The sequence below is a fragment of the Sorex araneus genome, chromosome 1 (genome assembly GCF_027595985.1).
Source record: "Sorex araneus isolate mSorAra2 chromosome 1, mSorAra2.pri, whole genome shotgun sequence".
NCBI lineage: Eukaryota > Metazoa > Chordata > Mammalia > Eulipotyphla > Soricidae > Sorex > Sorex araneus.
In genome coordinates, this window is record NC_073302.1 from 360,638,721 (window position 1) to 360,660,297 (window position 21,577).

Genomic DNA, 21,577 nt, shown 5'->3' on the forward strand with positions numbered 1-21,577 from the left:
GTGGCATGGGGTGGGGGGTGGGGGGCAGGAGACAACCATTTGGGTGTTTTCAGAAACTCCTCACACCTCATCTCTTTCTAGCGACCAAAACAGGCACTGGAGGTGGTGACGATCAATAGAACCTTCAGGAAAAAGGATTCCCAGGAACTGCCTGTCTGGGCTGGCAGGGGCTGATGACCTGGTCACTGTGAACGTCCAGGCGTGTTGGAAGAGGGGACTCTGGAGTCCCCTGGAATGAGATGCTCACTGGAGGCAACTTGGGGGCTGTCCAAGGGCCCATCCCAGAAGCAGCCTTGGGTACACAGCTTCCGTGTCCAGGGCCCCAAGGCAACCACAACGGGGGGGCCATCAGGCTGTGCGGCCAGTACAGGACCCCTCGCAGCCCAGGAGGGTGGACTCTGCCAGATCCACCTCGAGCCAGGCCCGCTCACTCACTCACCTCTCCCTCAGAGCCGAAAGGACGCAGCGGCTCGGGGAACTGGGGTTACTCTGAACAGAGTTCAGGGACGCTCCCGTCTGGCTCCCCCGCCCCAGCTCCCCCGCCGCCCCTGCTCCCACCAAGTGACAGTCACAGGAAAAGTGAGAAGACATTTATTGAGTCATCTACAGCGACTTGACATTCTTACAATCCCGGACGAGGTGAGCGAAGGTGAGGGCAGCGGCAGACGCGAGGCGGCAGGCGTTGGTCTTTATCACGGGAAGTGGAGCCCGGACAGGCTCGACACCCCCAGAGTGGGCTGGCAGCCACGCCCGGGATGCCAGGGGCTGTGCCACCTCCGCCCTCAAGGGCAAAGCTACAGAGACAGACAGGAAGCGAGACACACACAGTCGAGCACACACGTGCCAGGACTTTGAGTCCAGGAGGAAGTGAAGGACAGGCCGCCCAGCCACTCCAGGCTCAGGAAGGTTCCCCAGGCGGTGGGAGGGCAGTGCTGGCCCCTCTCCCATGCCACCCCCTCCAAGGAACCCTCTCCCCTCATCTCAAGGACACGCGGTAGCAGCTGCCGGAGCTAAGTAAAAAGTGTGTGTCCATCAGGGCCCCCAGCCTCGTCCTTGCCCAGTGCTGGTGGTTGGTCAAGTGGGGCAGAAACGAAGCCAGGAGGGATCAGAGCCGGGGACGGGCAGCACAGGGCCCCCTGAGGGGGTCTTCGCTCCAGGCCCCAGCCCATGGCTGTTTCCAGAGAAGCGTCACATGTACAAGGCGTCCCCCTGTGGCTCTCCGTACCACATCTCAGACAGGAGGGAGGGCCCGGACCCCAGAGCGGGGGTAACACCTGGCTGGGGCAGAGGCACCCCTTGCCGTGCAACCCCCTGCTTCCCCGCCACCCAGAGCCCTCTCCCCCACAGTACACAAGGACCCTGCCATTCTGAGTCAGTGACTGAGCCCAGGGCGACACCCACGCGAGGGGTGAGCTGGACCCAGGCCATCCCCCCGGCTCTCAGACACAGTGTGTCCCTACAAAGGCCGACCCAGGGCCCACTCATGGCTCACTAGCAGGCCTGGGCTCATACTGGTCCATTTCCATGCTCGGGTTTGAAAAGCTCATTTGAGCCCAACGTGGGGTGGGTGCTCTGCTCCGTCCACCTCTTTGTTCATCAGCCCAGTGGGTGCTTTGGAGGTGCTGCGAGACTCCCCAGAGAATCCCAGGTCAAGGCCAGGCAGTGCCAAGGGCAGCGCTAGGAGAACCCAGCCACCAGCCACACTGCCTGAGGCCCGCAGGAGACTGTGGGATAGGGGTGTGCACAGAACCACGGTGCCTCTTCCAGCCTTTCTCTGGGAAAGGCGGGACTGATGGCATAGGGCAGCACTGGGGTGAGGGGGGTTGGGCACCCAGGAGGCTTCGAGAGGTGCGGTGGGTAGAGAAGGGGTCACCGGGCCCTGCGTCAGTGGCCTACGCAGACACAGAAACACAACCACCTCGGCAGAGGGGGGCACCCGTGAGGATGCCCCCTGAGCTGGCCACCCCGAACCCCCATCCCACAGCCTGAGCCCTCACGGGCTTCCTGGAGCCTCAGTTCCCATGAGTGCCGTTGCCCCCCAGGACCGAGGACCCTCTCCTGTCACTTCCTGGTCTGTAGTGGGGCCAGTCCCCAGGCCGGGAGGCAGCTGCATTCCCAGGGCCCTCCCGGGTGAGTCAAAACCCCTTGCTGGGCCAGGGGCCCCAGGTTATTCCAAGGGGACCACAAATGGACATCACGTAAACAGAAGGGCACAGCATGAGACTCAAGGCCAGCAGGGAGGGGGCCTGGAGGGCACAGGAAGGACACAGGTGGGAAGGGGCCACGGTGGTGGAAGGTCAGGCAACGCTGTTTTAGAGAGAGCCAGTCACGGAGTCCTGCTCCTCACAGCTCACCTGCAGCAGGCGAGGGGCTTCCCCGTGCTGCCCTGCACACGGGCCCGAGAACAGCTGGTGTTTGTCGAGTTCCCAGGTGCCAGGGTAGCTCGCTCCCCACGGGCTGCTGCCCACTTTCCAGGGGTGAAAGCAAAGGGACGTTCGCCTCTGATTTCGTCTGGGGGGTGAAGTGTGGGCCGCACCCAGCCATGCCCTGGGCTTACTCCTGACTCTGCTCAGGGATCCCTAGGGTGTGGGGCAGGAACCCGGGCCGTGCAAAGCAAGCGCCCTGCATGGACAGGCATTTACCTCATGCTCTCCCACACTGCCCGGGACTGTGGACATCCTGCTGAAATATCCAGGAGACATGGGGGCCCCGGCTCACAAGACACCAGCACCACATGCAGAGGGGACCACCACCAGGACCCCATACCAGCAGTTTTGCGATGGCAGGTAGACAGCTTCCTCCCCAGAGAAGCAGGCAGGAACAAAGTCACACCCGGGGCTGATGTGGGGAACTTCCAGGGACTACCGCTCACCCAGGTCGCCCCTAGGCCCCTGAACATCAGTCCACAGCCCCCCTTCTCTCCAGGCCCCAGACTCCATTGCCACATTCAACGCAGCTCCTCCCTCCAAACAGACAGGGACACACGCGACAGTGACACACGACTTGGGCCTGCCTGCCTACCGACTTCAGAGTGACAGGCGTGCAGAGCCTGGAGGGCGTTCGAAGGCAGCCCACCACAGGCGACTCAGGCCCTGGAGCCTCTGTCCAGTCTCAGCAAACCCAGTCCACTAGCAGGTTCTGCTTCTCTCACGTCCACTCTCAGGCTCTTCCTTAGAAAGCAGCCGGGGCTCTCCCAGGGGGTGCCAAGTACCCTTGGGTGAGGGAACACACAGGGTTCCCCGAGCAGGCGGGAGGGGTTGGGGGCGGAAGAGCGGAGCAGCCATGCAACTGCAGGAACATCAGGCCTAGGACGCAAGACCCAGGACTGTCAGTGCGTCTCCCGTCCAGAACGCGGCGCCTGAGTCGGAATCCAGGCCCTGGGCCCAACTCCAGCCATGCAGAGGCCTCTCCAGAAGCATTTCCCCAAGCACTCCGGGCCCTCCTCCTTACAGGACCCAGCTAAGCAACACCCGCGCCACCCAGTTCCCCAAGCTTCCAGAACGTGCTCATGGAACAAGTCTGCAAACGCACACGGATGGAAGGACCAAGGGACCTAGGGATGGAGAGAACAGGGTTCCACCGTGGCTCTCTCAAGCTCCGCCCCCGGCTCGGCCCCGCCCACTCCCCTTGACCCCGCCCCACCCCGCTCGGCCCTGCCCTCTCCTGGCCCCTTCCCGAAGTGGCTCTGGGGAGTCAGGACCAGGGCAGGAAGACCAGCTGCTCCTCCTCCGTCAGCAATTTCTGCTAACGGACAGGGCGGAAGTGGTGGCCTTCCGCACTGGTGAGGCCACCTGGCACCCTGGAGTGCCCATGAGAAAGCACACAGAGGTGAGGGTCTCTGCTGACGTGCACTCTGCCTGGGGCGGAGGTCTCTGCCGACGTGCACTCTGCCTGGGGCGTGCATAGGTTGGGACGCATGAACCGTGGGGGGGGACACACTGACATGGCACAGGTTCACCAGACATGGCTTTGACTTAACGGGGAGGGGTGGGGGCGCTTCGCAGTTCCCTGGGCTGAAGGCAGGGGAGCGGGCAGGGGACCCACTGTGCTCAGAGACGGGCCACAGGACGCTGAAACGCTTCCCCTGTCTTCTCCAGTTCCAGTCACTCTCCCTGCTCCCAGCACATCTCCGTGGGCCCGGTCAGAAGCACCAGGACTGCCCCTGATGTCAACTCCACGTCCAAAGTCCAGACCCGAGTCTCTGGTAGCAGAGGGCCTGCAGCTGTGCGTCCGCCCAGGGTGAGGCCCGAGCTGGCCAGTGTGGGGGCGCTCCAGCTGACCACAGGGCCACGTGAGGCCAGACACCAGGGGGGCTGTCCAGCAAGCTGCACCCAGCACCCGCCAGGACAGGTCCGCAGCCTCTGGCCAGGGCTAAGTGACGGCAGCTGGTGGACACGGGAAGGCAAGCCGGACCTTGGGCGAGCAGGAGCACAGGCGCAGGAGAGAGGGCGGCTCAGGGGGGGCCGAGGGTATTTACACGCGGGGGTCGGCTGGGCAGCCGGGGTGAGGGCAGTCACACAGCGAGAGCCACACCCGCTCGCACCCTGCTACCTTGCCCCTCCCCCGGGGAGCCTCGCCCCTGTCCAGGGCCCGCCAGGCGCGGGGGACAGCGGGACATGCAGGGCCCCCGCTGCAGCCCGCCCCGGGACGAAGGGGGCGCTCAGGTGGCCAGGTTGTCGGCTGGGAGGCCGGACATGCGGATCTGGGAGCTGCTCTTGCTCAGGATGGAGAGCTGGGTGCCCCCGTTCGCCCCGCTGCTGGCCAGGGACGGGTGCCGGTGCTTGAAGTCCACGGCGAAGTAGCGGTTCACCTTCCAGCTGCGCCACTTGCGCTTGATCTCGGCCTGCACCTGCGGAAGCCGGGGCGTCACTGCGCGGCCGCGCCCCCTGCTGGCGGCCCGCGCCCCCTGCTGGTCCCCCAGCCCTGTGGCCACCCCCGCGGCCGCCCCTGCAGGATCCCTCACAATCTTGGCCACCCCTGCAGCTGTCCTAGCCCCACCAGCCACACCCCTAGCTGCGTCTGCAGGCCATCCCCCACCCCCAGCCCTGCAGACCCCGCACCACACACCCACACACATCCCCGCCCCCAACCCTGCAGCAGTCCCCACAGTGGCCTCTGCAGCGCCCCCCACCCCAACAGCAGAGCCCCTGCTGGCCACCCTGAAGCCCTACCTGACTTTCAGCTCCTGCAGCTGCACCCCTGCTGCTGCCCCGGGTTACTGTCGCCTCCAGCTCCTTGGGGCCCCTCCAGCACCCCCACTCCAGGTGCAGCCTGCACCCCCAGGGGGATGCATGACCCAGGAGCTTCCCTTAGCCCTTCTCCAGGGCACAACAGGAGGCCCCTCATGGCCAGAGTGTCCCACACCTGAGACTTCTGGATCTTGCAGGGAATCTTTCCACCACGGGCGGAGGTGGGGGGAGGGTCTACCGGCTGGTCACTAACTGCTGACTCAGAGGGGCCTGAAGACCTTTACAAACTCCAGGTGCCCAGCCACACCCCCAAGACTGTGATTTGGCACCTCAGGCTGGGAACCCCTGGGGAGCGCAGCCCTCTGGGCACCCCCTGCCCGGCCCCACATTGTTCTCAGCAGGATGAGCACGGAGGAGCCTTGTTTCTGCTCCACACAGCCGCTTGGTGCAGTGCACAGACTGTGGGACTGGACAGGCCCCCACACTGACCCGCCAGTTCTGGTGACCACTCAAGCTGCAGGCCCTTGACAAACCCCTAGTCCCAGGCTCTCCTACGACACCTGCAAAGCTCCCCCTTCCTTCCCTACCCTAAGTTTACCCATACTAAGGTGTCTTTGTGGCCACACCCTTGGGTTCCTCACAAACGGGGAGGGGAGGCTTGTGGAGGTCACTAAGACCAAATCCTAGGGCCTCCTGCCCGCCCTCCGCCCCGTCCCAATCGAAGCACTTCTCTTCCGGGCTCAGCTCAAAAGGCCTCCAGCAGGCTGGTGCGAGAGGCCCCAAGACCATCAGTCTGGAAAGGAGCATTAGGGAAGTTCCAGGCCTTCCCCGGCATCTCTCAGGCCACATAGTCCCTGTTCTATAGGGCGGGGATGCCAAGGTGGGCAGCCCGAACCCTGGATTGCTAGAGCCTTCCAGGGGAGGCTGTAGGAACCTACAGTACAATTAAGGGGTGCCCTCAGTTAGCTTACAAATGCTTAATTTCCAGGGGAGAACTGAGCAAAAAAAAATATATTAAAATTCTCAGGCTTATTTGCCAATGCTTTTTATGAAAAGAATTGGCAAATAAGCCTGGGAGCCTCTGTTCCAGGGGATGGTCAGTCCAGGCGGGTCCTGGGTAGCTGGGCTCAACCCTCTGTCCATCCCGGGCTGTGCCTGAGTCTGGTCCATCTGTCCATCTGTCCGTCCTCACTGTGAGGCGTATGAGAGGTCCCCAGTAGGGTCCTCGCTGGGCATCTCTGCCCTTTGGGGGACTCTGCCACAGAGGTTGGGGTGAGAGGCGGGCAGCGTCCTGCCCTGCTTGGCCTTGGAGCCCCTGCAGAGCTGGGGTAGCGGCAGACACAGCCTGACGGCCCCCCAGACAACCCCACCCACCGCTACCAATGAACGCCGGGGGTCTTACCTCCCCGTTGAGAAAGCAGTAGAGAATAGCCACCACGAAGCCCTAAAGGGAGAGCAGACGTGATGACAGTGAAGGCCAGTGTCGGGGGTGGGGGGAGGGGGGCCCGTCCCCTCCCCTCCCATGCATTCAGCCTCCATTCCCAAGAGCAACTTTTGGCAAGACCTTCCTGAAGACCCCAGAGTGTTCCCTGAATGGCCCGTCACCTCCAGGCCCCCAGACCAGGCCAGCGTCCTCCGGGCAGGATCCGTATCTTCCTCCCCCCCCCCACCGCCTCCCCGTCTGGCCTCTGTGGGCCTTTCCCGCGTCTAGCACTGCAAACGCCACGTGTGGGCGTGCCACGAGTGGGAGTGCTGTGGCCGGATCAGAGGCTATAGCCGAGACTGTGCTCCCAGGCTAAGGCCCAACTGTGGAAAGAGGCCAAGAACTGGCGGGCCAGACGGAAGCAGGTACTCACAGCGACCCTGGTCCCGGGGCCAAACCCTTGCAGCACTGGCTGGGTCTGGGTGCATTTGGGGGGACTCTGTGTCCTCACCCCACCCCACTCTGGCCCCACCTGTCCCTTCACTGCCCACGCCTCCCTGCATCCATCACGTCCTCCCTCATGCACTGCCCCCCGCCCTGCCTGCTGCTGCTTCGCTCACCCCCACCACTTCTCTGCCAATCCTTCTGCACACCCCTCTGGGCTGTGGCCCCCCCAACTCTCTGTACTGGGGACCACATTTCGGGTTCAACCGTGAGTGTGTGTAGAGTTGGCTGAAGGTGAGCTGTGGACAGAGGCCACCTGAGCCCACGGCTAGCTGAGGTGAAGGTGGGGCCTGCTGGGGGCATGCGGGCTCAGTCCTTCCACAGAAGGCCTGAGGAGGGGCTGCAGAGGGGCCCTTCTACTCTAGGATCCCCCTCTCAGAGAAGGAAGCATGGAGGCCTGGGTGACGGAAGGTTCTCGACCCACCAGCAGGTTCCGGGCCGGGTCGCTGGGCCAGCGCCTCACCCACCTGGAAGGATCCCAGCCCCAGCTCGAACACGAGTCTCTCTCTCTTGCTGACGCTCTCCGGGGAGAAGGCGAACACGGAGTAGTGGATGCCGAAGAGCGGGATGAGCAGCAGCGTGGAGCGGGCCAGCCGTCTGTCGGGACAGAGCGGACGCGCTCGGGGCTGCTCTCGGACAGAGGCTCCTGGAGCAGGCGCCCGGCACTGTCGGGGCCAGCATCCCAGCTCAGAGCCCCAAGGTCCTTGGCCCCCTGTCCCAGCCTGGGTCAGTCTTCTGCAGAGCCTGCCCAGGCGAGGACAGGGCAGAAGGTCGCGGGGGGCCGCTGACCCCTCGGGGGGCCCCAGAGACAAGATACTTGGTGGAGAGTTAGGACCACGGGCGGCCGGAGGGGTGGGGGCACTGATGACAGGCAGGCAGGGGTGGGGCAGGCGGGAGACCCACGGGGTCGGGGGGGAGACCCCTGCAAGGGCTCCATGGAAGAACTGCCCAGCTCTGGGTGTGGAGACCAGTCCTGAGCACGGCAGAGGAGGGTCGGGGCATGGCAGTGGGAGTTGGCCGAGGGTCAGCCCCTTTGGGCACTGTGGTGGGAGGGGCTTCCCCAGTGGGAACCGGCTCTGCCCCCCAGCACACTAGCAAACCTCACAAAAAGCCAGAGGCGCTGAAGGGGCGGGGAGGAGTTTGATCCCCCCCCACCACCCCACAGAGCCCTTCGTGGCACCCCGTGAAAGCGACAGGCAGGGTGGGACAGGTGTAGTGCCTGCTGCCACCTCCCTGCCAGAGATGGGGGGGGCCTGGGGAAGCCCCTCCACCAAGCCTCCATCCTGGAAGAGAGACCCCAAGTCGCAGGGTCCCCACGCTCCTCCCCTACGCTCAGGCAGTGCCTTCTGTGGGACCTGGGCACCTGGGTCAGTGCAGGGGCCAAGACAGCCTGAGTGACCCCTTCTTTTAGCCCAGATGCATCCCAGGAGTGGTCCAGCCCCTCATTTCATTCCCCCTCTGCCTACTGCCTTCTCTCAACTCTGACTGGGAACCTCCCATGGCCAGCACCCATGTCTGAGACTTCCGGGGTACACTGGCTGCAGGGGGATGAAGGGCGTGACCATCTCAGGATGCCCAGGGCCCGGTTCAAGGAGACAGTGGGCAGTTTGAAGAATGCAAGTCCAAAATAGCAGAGGACAGTGGCCGAGGGTGAGGCCATCTCTGGCCCCGCTGCCCGCTGAGAAGGGCTCTTTAAAACGCCAGCTCTGTGTAATGGGCAGGGGCCGAGCCAGGGCCGAGAGAGGCCCAGAAGAGCCTGTGGACCCCACCCGCCTCCTCGCTCACAGATGCACCTGTCTCCTGGGGCTCTTACTCAGATTGCCAAGTGTCCTGAGAAGCCAGGACCCAGCGTCAGGGGCCTGGAGGAAGGGGTCAGGCGTGAACAACGGCCCTGCCCAGCCCCAGATGGCGTCTGAGTGGCAGCCAGGTATCCCACAGTGACATCTGAAGGCAGTGCCTCCTTCCCCGGGGACCCAGAGGCTACAGCAGCTGCTAAGTGGCCTGAACAGTCCAGTCAGAGCAGGCCAGCATCTAACCTGGCTCCACGGAGCCGACCAAAGGCCTCAGGGCGGGCCCGGGACCCCTCTTGATGTGTTAAGGCAGTACGGCAGGGACATGGGGTCTGCCTGAGCCCCTGTCCTTCCTCCCAAGGAAGCATCGATGAGCACACGAGTCCTGTGAGATGCTAGAAAGGCTTCCAGAGGCCAGAACTGCCCAAATGACAGTGGGCACCCCCATTGTGAGGAGGCCCACCCTGGTCCAGCCAGACCCTGGGTCCCCGTCCTCGCCTGCGACTGCGCGGCCCGAGTGTGTGCTTCTGCCTTCCCGTCCGTGACCCACCTCACAGGCTGTCACTCTGCAGCACATGAGGTGGGAATGGGGTTGTAGGGGTCCCTGCCCGAAGCTCAGGGACGGGCTACACAGACATAGCACAGAGAAGTCCAGCTGCAGGGGGCTTCCTCCCCCACACGGCCAGGCTCCGGCCTCACATGCCCCTGGCCGCGTGGCTGCGGGGGTTCACCAGACACAGACGTCCACATGCAACAGCCAGGACCGGGCGGGCGGGTGGGCGGGCGGGCGGGCTCGGGGCTGGAGGCACAGCCCGTGGGGCGCAAGCACCAGGCAGCAGCGGCATGCGGCCCCCTCCCTCCGGGACCCCGGCCACAGCCACGCCACGCACACTTACAGAGTAATGGTGGACAGTTCTGACATCTTGCAAGAGTGCTGCTGCGCCCGCTGTGGCTTGCAGTAGCATTTCTGCACGCAGCTGCTGGGTGTGACAAGATCAGCACTGACGTCAGCGGGGGGCATCGGGCAACGAAGAAACCCGGTGGGACTGAGAGCGGCATGGGCCCCTCTCGCAAGGGGAGGACAGGGAGCGTGTAGAGACAGGGCTGGGGCGGGGGCTGGCATGGAGGAGAACAAGGAAGCCAAGGGCCAAGATGGGGTCAGCTCCCGACACAGACACAACCCCGCAGGAGTCGTGCGGACACATGTGTGCTCAGCACTGGGTGGGGGGGGAGGTGTGTGTCAGAGGGCCAGGCAGGCCGCATGCAGGGTGCCCAGAAGCTGTGCCCAGGTCAGTTCCAAGCTCAGAGTGTGGCCTTGGGGGCACAGCCCACAGAGCACCTGTGGAAGCGCCCACGGGGTGTCCAGAGGAACCCCGCTAGCCCTGCTTTCCTTCCCTTGCCCAGGCCCAGAGTGGCCACCTCCGCAGAGACTGGCTTTGCCTGCCTTCCAGTCTCCGAGCACTTTGGGTGGGAGCGAGCTGCAGACACACCCTTTCCTTCTCTGGCGGCCCCTCAGAGATGACTCAGAAGCCGTGTGCCCCTCTCTGCAGCATATAGTGGCTTCCTCCTTCCCAAACCCTCACAGGCACGGTGAGGCCGAGCTCCTGGTGCCCTCAGGGGACTCAGCAAGCCAAGCTGGGAGGGACACCGAGGCCCCCCAGGACAGACTGACAAGCAGAAACGTGCCCTCCAGCATTCACAGACACGCCACTATGGCTCCTGGAGACAGGACTTGAGGGTCCAAGGCGGCACCCCCGGGCTGGCACCATCTCGCAGAGGCAAGAACGTGAAGCCAGACTTCCAAGAAGGGGAAGCCTCAGCCCCTCCATCAATCAGCTCCGTGGTTCTCCTTTAAGGAGAGAAGTCTTCCAAGTCAGCCCAGTAGTGAAGGGGGCACTGTGCACCGGAGCCCCAGAGAACAGGAGTGAGATGTACCGACTGCAGTACCCGGGCCAGGAGCCTCAGCTCCACGAAAATCCCCTTAGAGATGCAGGCTCTCTGGCTACCCAGACCTGGAGGGCCAGCATCCGCATGCTATAGGGGTCCCAGGGTGACCCCTGTGTCATCGGGGGCTGCTCAAGTCCTATGCTTACGAGAGTCCTTACTCAGTGTCTGTCTCATCTAGAGAAAAAGCAATGGGCACGGAGAAATGCATCCTCAAGAACTCAGCCCGCTGCCGGAGGATGGAAGCGCTTCTCATCTTCCTGTCTCTTCGCTACCTTGCCCAGGTTAGAAGGGTAGACACATTTCTCAAAAAAAATATCCTGGCAAGCTTTTTGCAAGCCGCCCAGAGTGGTCTCCTTGCAATAAGTGTCTCAGTGGAGGTAGAAGACAATCAGTGGAGCCTGTGGGCCTCGGCAGACACCACCAACAGCTAGAGGACATAGACCGGAGAGACAGCACAGCAGGGAGGGCATTTGCCTTGCATGCAGCTGACCGGGGTTGGATCCCCAGCACCCCCTAGAATCCCCTGAGCACCACCAAAAAATAATCCCTGGGTGTTGAGCCAGGAGTAGCCCCTAAGCATCACCAGGTGTGACCCCAAAACAAAGAAAACAAAAAGAACCTAGACCTCCTAGCTTTAGGGATAGCTCCAGAAACAAACTTGGAATCCTAGAAGCCTACCTGACAGCACCGAGGCAGCATTTCCCCACATGCAGTCACCCCCTCCTCACTGTAGGAAACCCCTCCTCTCCTTGACCCTCACCACCAATTCCTGGCAGAGCAGAGAACCAGCCAGATTGTCCCATTTACACTAGAATTTACAACCAATTATGCAAACTCACCAGACAGACCTTGTTAAATTTGGTCTTTTTCCATTTACTTGTCCAACCTCTGAAGAACCCCAGGGGTGTAGAGATGGCCTCCTGGGCCCTGACAAACCTTAGCTACTCTCCCTCCTTGGCCTGACCCAAGACCCTGCATGAAACACAGGACTCAGGGACCAGAAGGCCCATCCTGAACTGCAAAAGTTATCTTCTCTCTGCAAGGCTGAAACCCTGAGCCCTGATCTAGAGCCGCTGTTCTTCTCCAGACCCTGCTTCCTGGAGCTCCCAACCGGCTGCAGACAGGGGCTGGAGGGATAGTACAGTGGGGAGGGCACTTGCCTTGCATGCAGCCAACCCAGGTTCGATCCCCAGGGCACTGCCAGGTGTAATTCCTGTCTACAGAGCCAGAAGTAACTCCTGAGCACTGCTGAGCTGCTAAGCATGGCTGGATGTGGCCCCAAAACAAAACAAAGAAATAAACAAACAAACAAAAAAAACCTGCTGTAGGCAGCCTCGAGCCTGCAAACATGTCCCGACATAAGGATGGCTTCACTGGATGGGGGGTGGGAGGCGCCCTTTCATCAGAGCCCGTGATGTGTCGAAAGGGGGGCTCCCGTAAATCAAGACAGTCTCCACCCGCCTTCCCTGCCGGCCCTCCAGGCTGACCTTTCTTGCCAGCTGCAGACAGTTACAGCTGTCTAAAGCCATTGTATCAAGTCCCTCAGACTCACGGGGGAGTCTCCACTAGAAGGCGGGCAGAGGCAAACCCGTCACAGGGAACTGTTTTCTTTATCCTCTCAGCCTGTGAGTGATGAGCCTGAGAAACTCCACCTCACCCCTTGCCTGGGTCCCCCGAAGCTCTCCTTGTCCTGCCTTTGTCCTGCCGCCCTTGCCAGAGAGGCTGCAGGCACTGTCGGCATCCTGCCAAACCAGACCCAGCAGCCAATAAAGGGGGCCGAGCAGACCCCAGAGCCCCTGAGAAGGCTCTCGGAGCTAGTTGTGGATGTTGCTCCACCTCACAGCTTCACTAGGAACAAGTTGCAGACATGTTTGCAGGCTCAAGGCTCCCTAAACCCTTACCCCATCACCCATCACCCATCCATTGCTTCTGGCTTTTGTTTCGCACCAGCCTTATTAAAGCTCTAACCTGATAGTAGGACAGACTGGAGGAGACAAGAGGGCCACCAGCTTCTCAGCTTACTCGCACCCACCTCAATAAAAACTACTTTGCTTCTATTTTCTGCATCAACCCTGGCCTCTTGAGTAACTGGCCTTAGAGCAATGTACACCAGAATACAGGCTCGGTAACAATCTGAACCTGTCTGATGTGTGGATGAATATCCGCCGACCGAGAAGGCCCTCATGGGGTACAGGAAGAGTTTCCTCGCCACCTTCCTCTGTCCTGCAGAGTGAATGGACTCTTGTGACTTCTCCCAAGGATTCTAACGGCCATTTAGTGGGGTGCTGGAGGGACACTGGGGGAAGTTCTCAGAGAGATCGTAGGACAAAGTTCTTCCCTTCTTCCTAAACACTCCCGAGCCCCAGCCCCTTGCTAACTCTGAGCCGAAGGGCTCCGTGCAAAGAAACGCAGAGGATGGCAGAAGAGCCAGACCCGGGCATGAGAAGCAGCAGCCCCTGTGAGAAACCGGCGGAGGGCGGGAGATCTCTGGGCAGTTCAAGGCTGACTCAGATCAAGAGAAGATGAGAACGTCCCTGGCGGCGGCAGCGACCCAGCACCCAGAGCCTCACCTGCAGCGGGAGCTGGCTCAGGCCCAGGCCGGGCGCTGACAACGCTTTGCCAGCATCCACGGGAAGGGCAAAGTCACAGCAGGTCTCTGCACTCCCCTGCCAGCTCAGCTCAGGCAAGGCTCTGGGTTCCCGTGACTTCTTCAGTCCCTGCCTGGCCTCAGGCCAAGCCCTGGTCTCGCTTTGTACTTGCTGCCTGGGTCAGAGCCCCTGAAACGCGAGTCAGCAGGGGGGCCCCTGGGGAGTCCCCCACCCCCACGCCGGGATCCTAGTGTTTGCAGGGACTCACAGGGGTTCAGGGCGCAGGATGATCTGAGCAGTGTTCTCAGGGCTCCCCGACCCTGTGCATCCCAGCACCCAGCCCCGTGCCCAGGGCACCTGGCCGCAGCCCAGCACTGTGGGGTTTCCTGCTGTCCTCCTCCCTCGCCCCCACCCAGGGCAGCCCTGTGCTCAGGGTATCCACTGGCCACTGAGATGCTGGGCGCTCGTGGGCTATCACGGTCCTTCTCTGAGCTCAGTATCTGCATCTGGAAAGTGGAGGGAAGAAGGCCATGCTGCCTGGGCAGGAGGTGGGGTGGCCCTGGAGGGTGGAGATGAAGTGGAAGATGGATTCCACGGAGACCAGAGGCCCGCGGCTTGGGGCTGAGCGGCTGAACAGACACTGCGCTGGGTTGGCCTGTGACGCCACGAGCTCGTCCTTTACCCTGCAGAGCACTGTAGACCTGAATACAGCTGGGCTTCCCAAAGCCCCTGCCAGGGGCAGCTCCCAGTGTCCAGCTGGCAGTGTGTGCATGAGTGTGTGTGTGTGTGTGTGTGTGTGTGTGTGTGTGTGTGTTGGAGGGGGTCCTCCTTCTGGGAATGAGGTCACTTTTGCAGAGTTGGGCTGCGGGGTTCCCAGCAAGTCAGAGTCAGCCACTTCTGAGACAACAGACCCCCAGGAAAAGGCTGGCTAGCCTAACTGCAACCCAGCCCCTCCCAAGTCGACCCCACAGGCAGATCCCAACCCAGCCAGCGCTCCCCCTCTGACCGTGGCTGTGGTTCCTAACCCGTGGCCCATGGCTCATGGCCATGGTCCCTGACCCAAGACCCGTGGCTGTGGTCCCTGACCCGTGACCTGCAGCCATGTCCCTGACCTCTGACCTGTGACCCATGACCGTGGCGGTGACCATGATCCCTGACCCATGGCCCATGGCCATGGTCCCTGACCAGTGACCCATAGCCATGGTCATGGCCGTGGTCCCTGACCCGTGACCCGTGGCCATGGTCCTTGGCCCATGGCCCGTGGCCCAGCCCAGCCACACACTCCACTAGAAGCATCCAGCAGGCAGTGTGGGGGGCTGGGTGCCACCGTCGCCCACACGTCCTTTGAGGCTGGCTCGAGAGCACCGTTCTCGTCCACAGAGGACCGCCCTGGTGGAGCAACCTACAGGAAAGGGAGTGAATGCTGGTCTGAGGGCACAGGCAGGGGCTCCTCTCGGGCTTTCTTGGGGGCTCCTGGGTTTAAATTTGTTCTGGAAACAGAGGAAAAAAACCGAAAGCTGTTGTGGGCTGTTGCAGGGGCTTCTCAGTCAGCACATAACTTGGGGGCACTGGGGCTTCAGACGCTGCCCCAGAATCTTCCTCCCCACAGAATCCTGGGTGTCTCTGCCTCCCTCTGTCCCTGGACACCCGCTGCTCAGGCCCACACAGGACTGGAGGCCCCGTTTATCATGACTTCATTTAGGGAGCAGCTCCTGGCAGTGTTGGGGGCTGCTCCCAACTCAGTGCTCGGGGGCTGCTCCCAGCAGTGTCCAGAGGCAGTGCTGCTTCCATTTGAAGAGCTCATGCTCAGCCCCAGAAGAGGCCCTGAAGCCTCATTCACGCGCTAGGGTGAGCTCTCCTGTCCCCAGAGGGCCCTGCGGCCAGACGGTGGCCCGGCCTCTTTCCCAGTCTACTTCCCAACCTACTCTCTGGCCCCTGTGTCCCTCTGTTGCATGTACCATGTGGCTGCCCAGCCTGCAGGGTCACTGTGCAGGCACTGTCTGCTCCTCTCAGTGGCCCATCCCTTTGACTATGGCTCCCAGACCCTGGAGCAGCCCCTTGACCCAGGGGGCTCCTGACCCCAACACACTGCTGAATTTAGTACAGTCGAGCTGATTTCTTATCCTGCATCACCCACCCACCTCATCTGCCCTGCTGCCCAAATCCACCAGAGTGCTGATACTGGGGGCTCAAAACTAGCAGAGCTTTCTCTCTAGTGAGGATTCCCTGCGACTACAAGGGGATGGTGGATTCCAATTCTGATTGGGTGCTGAGTTTGTGGGTTAAGTGTGAATGCCATGGGCTAATTAGAAACCGCTCCTGTCTACGTGCAAACCATGTGCCGATAACAAACAGTTCTTATCTATGCACCAGGAAGGCCTGACAGGACACTACAGCACCCAGCTGTCCAGCCCTCTGCTCCTCCCTACCATTCCTAGGGTCTTGCCCACCTAGGACAGAGTGCCTGAGCCGGTGACGTGCACTCCAGGGCCAGGGGAGGGACCTAATTTAGTCTTTGCGTCCCCGTGTGTGCATCCCTCTGTGGGCAAAGCGGAAGGAAGTAGCTGGGCCCCCAGAGAAAGGACCAGAGCCCCTCAGAAGAAACAGATCCTGCTCCCAAGAAGGGGCAGGAGAGGAGATGCAGGAGCTGAAAGCAGCATGAGGCTGATGAGCAACCCACAAACTGTAACCTCTGGGCTCACACTGAAAACGAACCCCACTCCAGCAAGAGAAACTGGGGCCCGGCCCAAGCTCCTGGTCCCTCACATGGGATAGGGAGTTATGGGGCAGCCAGGCCCCGCCTTGTGGGTGCCGGGAACCCAAGTAAGGGGGCCTGGGGACAGCTCCTTGCAGAGCACCCACCCCACTGGCCCCTACGAGGTGTGAGCACTTTGTGACTCTTGAATGCACAGTTTTGGGCTACCTACTAGAAAAGTAGGAGGGAGTGATGAAAAATAAAAATGTGAGAACAGTAAAAGATAACTACCAACTGGTAAACAAGAGAGGAGAAGGTCTTTCCTGACGTAGCAAACCACTTAGCAAACAGCATAATCGAGGTTGACCCAAGCCAGCCCCTGGGCCCATGTCCCAAGCCCAGGAGGGGATCCCACAGAGCAGGTGCCCTAGCTGCACAGAGCACAAGTGCTGCTCCCAGGGGAAGGCCAGGGGCCGCGGGAATGGGAGAAAGCTGCTTCCTGTTTTCCCCCTCTCTGGGGAACAGTAGGCGTGGAACCCTCTGCGAGGGTTCTCTGGGCAGCCATCAAGGTTCTGGACCACAGTGGAGTAGTCTCTGGGGAAGGTCAGCCTCAGATCCCGAGGATGCTAAGAAAATAGCCCCGCACCTTCTACCTCATTCCCTTCTGAAGAATCTGAGGGCCACGGAAAACCTGGCATCTGTCTTGCCAAAGATGAACCTACAGACTCGCAGACTCTCTATGCCCACTTGGACCCTTGAGTTCCCCTGAGGGACTGACTTTCCTCCACAGAAGCAGACGGCCACACTCTGGTCTGCGGTGCAAGAACGGAGAGGTGGAAGGTGCCCAACGTGGCTTCAGAAAGGGTGGAGTGCTGGAAAGAGAGCCAGCAGGGAGGGGCGTCGGGGAACAGGACAGGGGAGCGACTTGTAGAAAGACACGGACGTGCAGAAAATCCTCCATTCAGCAGCGCGAGGCTGCCCTGGAGGTACAAGTGGCCCCAGGAGGCACAGCAAGCATTCCTCTGCCAGGAGAAGAGAGTTGCGGGAGCAAGAAGGAAAGCCGCATGGGGGGGGGGGGGGGGAGAAGGCATCCTCACCTCCCACATCCAGACCAGCCGGAAGTAGCAGAGGAGCCACCCGCGCGCATGGCAAGTGAGGAGGCGGCAGGCCAAGCTGTGCCCTGGGTGTGTTCAGGAATTCCACATCCCCAAGGTCCCCAAAGGGGATGCAGCTTCTGTCACCTGAGACCCTGACTACCTAGGGCACCTGGTGCTGTCCAAATCCTGTGATTCCCAGGGCGGCAGGGATGCCCCGAGGGTGGCTGAAGACGGGAGGGCAACTATGTTGGAAAAAATTTTTAGTCAGAAAAATGTGTCTTGCAAATGTCCTGCTAGGGAGCCTCGTCAGCAAGCCCAGACCTACTCCTCCTGAGAGCTGAGGGGGGGCCCACAGAACTGTGGAGGGGGCCCACAGCGCTCACCCAAGGGTACTTACAAGTAGATGCTGGACTCGTTTCCTCCCATGTCCGGAGACTGAAGTTTCTGCACCAGGATGACAATGATGCCAATGAAGAGCACAAAGTTAACCTAAAAGAGAGCACAGACAAGGCAGGTGGGAATGGTTGTGGGAACAGGCCCTCCTGCCCTTGCAGAGACCCAGACCCTCCACTCTCCCCAGTCATCCAAGGTCCCACGTGGAACTGGGGACGTGGGTGATGGGAAGTGTGCACTGGTGAAGGGACGGTGTTGGAACACTGTATGACTGAAACCCGATCATGAACAACCTTGTAACTGTTTATCTCACGGTGATTCAATTAAAAATAGAAAGATCTCATGTGGACTTGTAAACCAAGATGGCAGCATAAGAGCATTGATCTTCTCCCCAGTTTTCCCCCGGGTCCCTTGAACTAGCAGAAGAGAGAGAATTATTTCACTGAGTACCGGGAAACAGGAAAGAGTATCATAAGTGAGCCAGGAAAGTGAGCCATGTCCAGAAGAGAAAAAGCAAAATGGGTCAAGGTGATGGAAAAAACTTGGGAGCCTAAGTAGGTAGAGTAGAGGCTACTGCAGACGCAGACAGCTGTCCTCTGGAAAGACTCCAAGTCCAGTGGCACGGACTGAGGGAGACTGGAAGGGACGGCCATAAAGCTCATTCATTAAAGGGCTGCCTGGGAACAGCAGTCACACCAGGAGCCTGCAGATGAAGACCAGGGACAAATGCTCTCCAACAAAGTGGGAAGCTCGTGTTCTCTGATAAGGGATGAGGAAAAGGAGCAAATCAATAGAAATGAGAGATAATGAAAGGACCGTTCAGCAACACTGTCTGGGTGTAGCTAAAACAGTGCTCAGAAGTGGGGAAACCAAAGGAGCACAAAACATATGAGGAAAACAGCAAACGAATAACAAGCAGTCCATGATAGCAAGGCAGCAGTCATGAGCGTGAGAGACACTGCCACATACTGAACTCTTTCGAGAAGGGAACTGACCGCAGTAAACTGTCCTTAGAAAGTCAGGTGGAAAGAAGAGTAGTAAACTTGAGCAATACATATAAAATTCTACCTTTTGTTTTTTTGTCTGTTTGTTTATGTGACTGACCCAAAATTTAGTTCTCACTACTGTAAGACCACTGTTCGGAGTCAAAAGTTAATTCGAGGGGCTGGAACGATAGCACAGCGGGTAGGGTGGTTGCCTGGCATGCAGCCAACACGGGTTAGATTCTCAGCATTCCATATGGTCCCCTGAGCACCCCCAGGAGTAATTCCTGAGTGCAGAGTCAGGAGAAACCCCTGTGCATTGCAAGGTGTGACCCAAAAAGCAAAAAAAAAAAAAGTTAATGTGAGGGGTCGGAGAGATAGTACAGCAGGTAGGGTGCTTGCCTTGCAGGTGGCTGACTTGGGTTCAATCACCCAGTATGCCCCCATTGGGTATGGCCCCCAAAGAAAAACAAACAAACAAAAAATACTAATGCTAAAAAAACAGGTGTTTTTCTTGTTTAGAGGTTAACAACCTGGGAAAATGACAGACTCGTGTCCCCAAAGCTATTTTGTGAGCACAGTCAAAGAAGCAACTCTCCTAGGAGAAGTGAAGAAGGGAAGTGGTTTAGACAGGGGGAGATGCAGACTCAGGGCCACCAGAGCCACCAATGTGTTCCCTCCTGTACTGGCCCCTGGGGCACGCCTTCAAGTGACCTTAAATGAATTTTTTTTAACCAGTGTATATAAAAGTTTGTTTCTACTAGACTGTAGCCTCCTAAATGCAATGCCACTATGTCTTCAAAAACAACTCTAATCATCCTCTAAGCCTGCAGGAGTCAGGCCTACTTTTGTGGTTGGAAGTTCATAAGTGATCAAAGGTGGTGGTGGTTGAAGACTGCAATGGCCGTGGAAACTTCTTTTATCATTATTAGTATTGCTAACAAATAAAGATTTCCGATTAAGGTTTCAGCTTCCTTATCCTGTCCAAAAAAGATAAGGGGACAGTTTTAACATTTTCAGCCAACCCTATCATCTGGTTTCCATTACTGAGTTCAAGTCTTAATTCCTTCAAGCTACTTCATTCTTGTAGACCAGCTAGAATAATGCAGCATGCGCCAAGGGACGGGGTCTGTAGGTCAGGCGCCCCATGCCTGCCCAATCTCTATCTAAGACCTGAATTTAAGCTCATCAGCTGTAAGATATAGATAAACAACATTGAGGCAGAAGGGATAGACAAGTCCAGTAGGGCAATGACCACGCAGCGGGTAGGGCGTTTGCTGCCAAACCCGGGTTCAATTCCCAGCATCTCATATGGTCCCCTGAGCACCGCCAGGAGTGATTTCTGAGTGCAAAGCCAGGAGTAACCCCTGAGCATCGCTGGGTATGACCCAAAAAGCAAAAAAAAAAAAAAGAAGAAGAAGAAGAACAACAACAACAACAACAATAACAACAACAACAATAACAACAACAACAACAACTAGTCAAAGATGTGGATGGTGAAAGGTACCAGTCCCAGACAATTCCACTGGGCAACTTTGTAATATCTTTAAGGAGGAGACCAGTGTGAGCTACCTCAGTGTTTCAAAGCAAAGAGATAGAAAAGCTTCCAATTCTGCAGCTGGCAAAACCCTGCTACAAACATCAGACAGGGCAGAAAGCACGCAGGGAAACACACACTCACATACGCATGTGCACAGATGCACGATTACGCAGAGCACACCTCAAAAAGCACAGAACTTATAAAGAACAGCACAAAAACCCTAAGAACAAATTAAGAAGCAGAATTGATCAGGGTATTTAAAAAATAGATGATAACAATGGCCATAAACAATTTCTTTGTAGATTTCAGTTTGTTTACTTCTAGGGGAATTTTTTAGCGAGTCTGTCTGTTGGCTTTTTAGGGTTTTTTTAGTGAAGTAAATACATTTTATTTAGGAAATAGAAAAGTAATGAGAGAGGAGCGGAAAGTCCCATAAAGTAACAGAGAAAATATATGCCCCCAGGAGGGGGCATGAAGGCAGCACCTTTTTTCTTTTTTTGTTTGTCATTCTGGGGGAGATTCTGCAGAATCTCCTGTCCCCCCCCCCCACCCGCCAGCCTGTCTTCACCAGAGCACCTCGGAGGGGGGGCGGGTTGAGTTTCCCTCCCCATCCCAAGCAGAGCCCTGACAGCTGAAAACCTCCAGAACCCAGACACAGCCATGCTCAAGGCCACACTCCACATGCTCGGATGAGCTTCACGCATGAAGGAACCAACAGAGGAACCCGGGTATGTGGGACCCGTGGCTGAGATCTCCAAGTCCACTTGGATTGGGACTGGGCCTCCTCCACCCAGATCCCGTTTTCCAGTAGCTTGGCAGCCACACCCACAAACTGCCCCTGGCACCATGTAATCTCATCAACGGCCAAGATCCAGAGACTATAAAACAAAGCTCCCCGGAAGAGAGTTATGCAGAATCTCACATGGTAGAGCCTGGCAAGCTACCCATGGTGTATTCAATACACAAAAAACAGTAACAATGATGGGCCTCATTCCCCTGACCCTGAATGCAACAGGGACAAATGGAGAAGTTACTGGCACCCGCTCAAGCAAATCGATGAGCAACGGGACAAGAGGTGATAAAGATGATTTGGGGGGACCATAACCAGCAGTGCTCAAGGCTTTCTTTTGGCTGACTCTCTGCACAGGAGTCACTCTTGGCAGGGCTCAGGGTGTTGGGGATTGGTCTGGGATCAGTTACAAGTAAGAAAAGTGCCCTACTCTCTGCATTATACCTCCAAGGTTCATTTGGTTTTCTTTTTTTTCCCCCTCTGGTGGTGGTGTAGGGGGGAAGGGCAGGGGTGGATAATGCTAGGAGTAGGGACCAAACATAGGACTTCATACATGAAAAGCGTGTCCTTGATCAGGGAGCTACATCACAGCCCTGGTGACCATAAATGCTGGATGCCAGGAACACAGAAGAAAATTA

General features: G+C 58.8%; 1 protein-coding gene across 6 annotated transcripts in view; it reads right to left on the minus strand.

The window, feature by feature from the left end:
* Nucleotides 1-575: 575 nt before the first annotated feature.
* ADCYAP1R1 (ADCYAP receptor type I) overlaps nucleotides 576-21,577 on the minus strand; it is a 53,811-nt gene continuing 32,809 nt past the window's right edge. For 2 of the 6 annotated variants that reach the window (XM_055144370.1, XM_055144308.1), the window contains exons 13-17: nucleotides 17,631-17,722; nucleotides 9,803-9,883; nucleotides 7,584-7,713; nucleotides 6,592-6,633; nucleotides 576-4,849 (exon numbers count right to left, since the gene is read on the minus strand). In XM_055144370.1, the coding sequence (XP_055000345.1) occupies nucleotides 4,661-4,849; nucleotides 6,592-6,633; nucleotides 7,584-7,713; nucleotides 9,803-9,883; nucleotides 17,631-17,722 (534 nt within the window). In that variant the 3' untranslated portion in view covers nucleotides 576-4,660. Of the gene's footprint in view, nucleotides 4,850-6,591; nucleotides 6,634-7,583; nucleotides 7,714-9,802; nucleotides 9,887-17,630; nucleotides 17,723-21,577 lie in introns of all 6 variants that reach the window. The other 4 variants (XM_055144198.1, XM_055144238.1, XM_055144506.1 and 1 more) reach the window with 2 other exon arrangements.